The sequence below is a fragment of the Ranitomeya variabilis genome, chromosome 4 (assembly GCF_051348905.1).
Source record: "Ranitomeya variabilis isolate aRanVar5 chromosome 4, aRanVar5.hap1, whole genome shotgun sequence".
In the NCBI taxonomy this organism is placed as follows: Eukaryota; Metazoa; Chordata; class Amphibia; order Anura; family Dendrobatidae; genus Ranitomeya; species Ranitomeya variabilis.
In genome coordinates this window covers 388,054,946-388,059,239 of record NC_135235.1, presented here as the reverse complement: position 1 = coordinate 388,059,239, position 4,294 = coordinate 388,054,946, and the positions used below count along the sequence as shown (strand labels likewise).

At 43.5% G+C, this 4,294-nt stretch overlaps 1 protein-coding gene across 1 annotated transcript; it reads right to left on the bottom strand.

Moving 5' to 3' along the window:
• Positions 1-268: 268 nt before the first annotated feature.
• Positions 269-3,271, bottom strand: LOC143767886 (uncharacterized). Its single transcript, XM_077256407.1, has 3 exons — positions 2,373-3,271; positions 2,056-2,218; positions 269-1,268 (listed from the first exon to the last, which is right to left on the bottom strand). Exons 1-3 carry the CDS (start codon positions 2,467-2,469, stop codon positions 269-271), a joined length of 1,260 nt encoding a protein of 419 aa, XP_077112522.1. The 5' UTR covers positions 2,470-3,271.
• Positions 3,272-4,294: the final 1,023 nt, after the last annotated feature.

Genomic DNA, 4,294 nt, shown 5'->3' with positions numbered 1-4,294 from the left:
ATACCCTTAGTGATTGAAAACACCTCATACACTTTATTGTTTGTAAACACCTCATACAGCAATGAGAGACACACCAAAAAAGGCAAAATAAAAATGGTAAAAATAGTGTCTGACATTGCATATATGAGGTGTTTGAAGCACAAAATATGTGTAGACGGCGCACGGTGTGACTTGCCGAGAAGTATACTGGAAAATAAGAGCAAATATTGTTGTTTTAAAACAAAATTTTTTTATTGGGGGAAACAGAAAAAAAAAAGGGGAAATAAACTTAGGGGGTATCAACCTGTGCCACCATGGGGGAATGGTATGTATCTTTTTGGGAATGGGGAGAGAAAGATGAGGATGATGACGACGAGGAGGATGTTGACCTATAGTCCAGGAGGCTCGATGGCAGGTCCAAACCCTCCGCAGGGTATAATGGGGAGGAAACCGCCACCTCTGTAGGGGAGGGAGGAGGCAACACGAGCCTTTGCGAGGTTCTTGGTTGGCTCTGGCTGCTCCTGCTGCGGCTAGAGGCCCGACGTGTACTTGGTGTTTGTATTGGAGCAGCCAGAGCCTCAGTGCGTGTCCTCTTTCTTTTGTGTTTTCTTTTCTTTCCAACTGCGGCAGCTCCCCCAGAATGATGGCTGCGGGAGGATGAGGGCCTGGCAGGAGCAGGAGTCGGCGGCACACTGCTATGGTGCCTGTGGTGGCGTCGCTCGGCACTTGGACCAGGGTGGGGTGGCTGGAGTGGCTCTGCAGCAGGAGTCGGAGTCATGCTAGCCAGCGACGGCACTACGGGCAGTGTCGCTGACTGCATGACCCGAGCCTGCTGCAGAGCCCTCACGTAGGCATTGTTGCAGGATTGCATCACCGAAATCTGGAGTTCCGGCGTAAGGTGTTCCACCATGCCCTTACTAATAGTACTTAAAAAATGTTTGGCCGGATTCGAGAGCTCGGCTTCCAGATTTTCAAGGCGCCGTTCGATACTGGACAGACGAGTGTCCATTTTATCGCTCAACGCCTTGAAACAGTTCTGGAAAACCGTGCTCAAATGCAAAAATTCGGGCATGGCTGGCCTGTCCGAGGCCCGCTGGCGCTGTCGGGAATTCCCGAACGAAGGTGCGCCAGAGGCCTCGTGCAGGGGAACACCTGATGGACCGGCTGCCGGTTCTCCAGATGGTGGTGCAAGCCTGCTGTCGCTGTGGGAGGGCTGTGACGGGTCAGATGGCGATTCATGAAGGTCCGCTCCTGCGGGGCGAGCTCGCTCGAGGGTGCTGCTGTGTGTCCTGTGAAAAGATAAGGAAAGAATTAGCCTTCAATTAATTACCTATCACATACGCCAACTCCTGTAATAAAATTAACATTACATGACACATCAATACATTACAATCCCCTGTCTCTCAGTCTGTGTGGCCTATAATAAATTGCTGATTGTTATCGCCAGCTGACCATTAGGGCTGACGATAACAATCATGGACATACCTACGGCAGAAAATGACTGGTCATTCCCGCTGCCAAAGCCAATGCATACCTCTGTCATCGTTTTCAAAAAATTTTTGTCAAAAAATCTTTCTTGATGCTGCCTATGCCGCCAAAATAGTATAAAATGTAAAGTCAAGAAAAACATTAAAAAAAAAAAAAAAACCAGTCACTTTGCTGATCTGATTGCAGGAACGGCCATGACGTTAGGATCATGTGATCCAGACGTCATCATTATTCCTGCGATCAGAACTACCCTGACTCAGAACGTAACCTGTCATGGACTACAATGACTCACGCCTAACCAAAAAAATTACTAATGGGCTATATACCATTCCACTAGGGTAAAAGGATGGCCAATATGCTACGCTGACTACATGGATGGCCAATACACTATGTTCCTTTGGAAATATACTATGTGGATACGTGGCTATAACGTGTACTATGTGGCTGCGATATAGTGGCCTGGCAATATACTATGTGGATGCACAATGTACGTGGCTGGGCAATGTACTATGTGGCTGTGCAATATGCTATGTGTCTGGGCAATGTACAATGTGGCTGTGCAATATGGTATGTTGAGAAAATACTTACTGTCGGCGGCTAAGGACCGGTCTTAAGAACTGTAGTGCCCTGTTATATTTATAGGGCACCGACTTGGACGCAGCAGCACCACTCCGAGCTTGCTCCTCCGCAGCACGGATCCCCTTATTGAAACGGTCCTTCATGGATCGCCATCTGGTCCTCAACTTTTTCACTGTGAATGTAAAGACAAAAAAATGGTTACATATTTAGCATTTTAAAAGGATAAAACAACCGTGTGCGATGCAAAGTTTAGGCGTTGATCGCATCACACACGGTTGTGTTTATCCTGGCAAGATGGGTCATAGCAGCGTCTCTGCAATACTCACTAAAGTTGCCTTTGTCCTTCGCTGAGGCACTGTCAAAGCCATCCCACAGCGACTTTGCCACCTCTGCCCACAAACGCCTCAACACCACCTGGTCCATGTGCCGGGGGTCACGGCTGTCCCACAACGGGCCACGCTCCTGGATGCTGGAGATCAGGAGGTCCACATCTATGGCACTGTCTCCTTGGTCCCGTTGTGAAACCTAGAAAAATTAGAAAACAAATAGGTTACAAATATGCAAATATTAACAACCACCAGCACCTGGCATGATAGGTACCTTTGCCCTATCCTTTGCCATTTGATGTATGTATATTGATGTTTTCTACACCTGTATTTTGGAATGTTTGTGTGCAGGGAGTTCAACTTTATTTTACCTTCCCCCAATACTTGCTGCCCTGACAAGCTATAATGTAATTAAGCTTAGTAAACATCCCTAGTGAAACCAGGATGCTCCTCAAATGTAATATTCCTCACAGCAGGATGCTACTCAAAAAAAAAGATTAAAAAAAAAAAAATACTCACTGTCCGGCCTGACGCCACATCTTGACCCCGATCTCTCTGCTCCCGCTGTGTGCCTTCTCCCTCACTTGAAGAAGCCTGGAAAAATTGTTTAACAAAATTATTGTCAATGCTACAAATGGCAGCGAATAGTAAGCAACTGGACATAATTACTCACCGCACTCCCCCGCGCCGATTGGCTATGCTCAGAAGAACTTGGCATTCTTGCAAGTTTGTTCTGCAATGAAAAAATGAGCAAAAAATCACATCCAATGCCACATACAATAAAATAGGCCCAAAACATTAAAACAACCACAATTGACTGTTGACTGATAGGACAATGCAAACTCAAAAAGCGACACCACAACGCCATACATTGCAAGAGAATACAATCGAAGAAACAATACAAGAATAGACCCAAACAAAATTAAGCAAAAATAGACACCTATGTCAAAATTTTTAAAGATAAAAACTTAAAAAAAAAACCTTACAGGAAAAAAAAAGTCACAATGAAATAGCAAACTAATGAATGCCATAATTTACAATTACAACAAGACATGATCCAAAACAACACCATCTGGTGACATCCACCGAAATACATCAGAAAAAGGCGATAAATACCATTCTAGATAATAAGCAATAAACATTACGGGACAACCGCTGTTACAATATACAGCAACCCAAAAGATAAACCATAGTCAAATAGAAAAGAAAACACAATAAATTTAAAAAAAAAGGGCCCCAACTAAAAAAAATTAATAAATAAAGGCCATACTACACACTTGGCAATGGAAACATTCAAGAAAGGAGATACATACGGAAGCCATACGGAAAACGACGTAAAACCATCATAGATAAAAACCAAAAAAAAAAAAGGGAAAATACAATTGAAAAGAGAATGGCATAGCAGCACAGAACAATACAATACAAATGAAACATCATAAATGTAGCCCCCCCACCAGCAAGAAAAGACACTCAAGGAAAGAAAAAAAAATGCCAACAGCATAATAAAACACAGCAAGACATGAGACAAGAAAATGCCATACGGTTACCCCCAACAATAGAAACCATAAAAAGACATGCACCAGAAATTTACCAAGAAAAAATAAGCCAAAAAAAAATACATTGACCAACCGCATGACACCAGAACAACCCAAAATCCATAAAACCAATCCAAAACCAAGCAAGGCCGGTGACAAGAAACGCCATCATATAACGCCAGAAGTACATCAAAACCAGATTAAAAAACACAATTTTTCACTAACAACCCACAGTGCCATAACCGTACAATAGCACAGACCAAACATTGCACAAATTAAATCAAAATCAAAAAATAAAACAGAATAAAAAATATGCAAAGAGAAATATATACTTACAGGTTTGGAAAGCAGATTGCTCCTCTCAGTGTCTTCTCTGTGTGTTGTGTG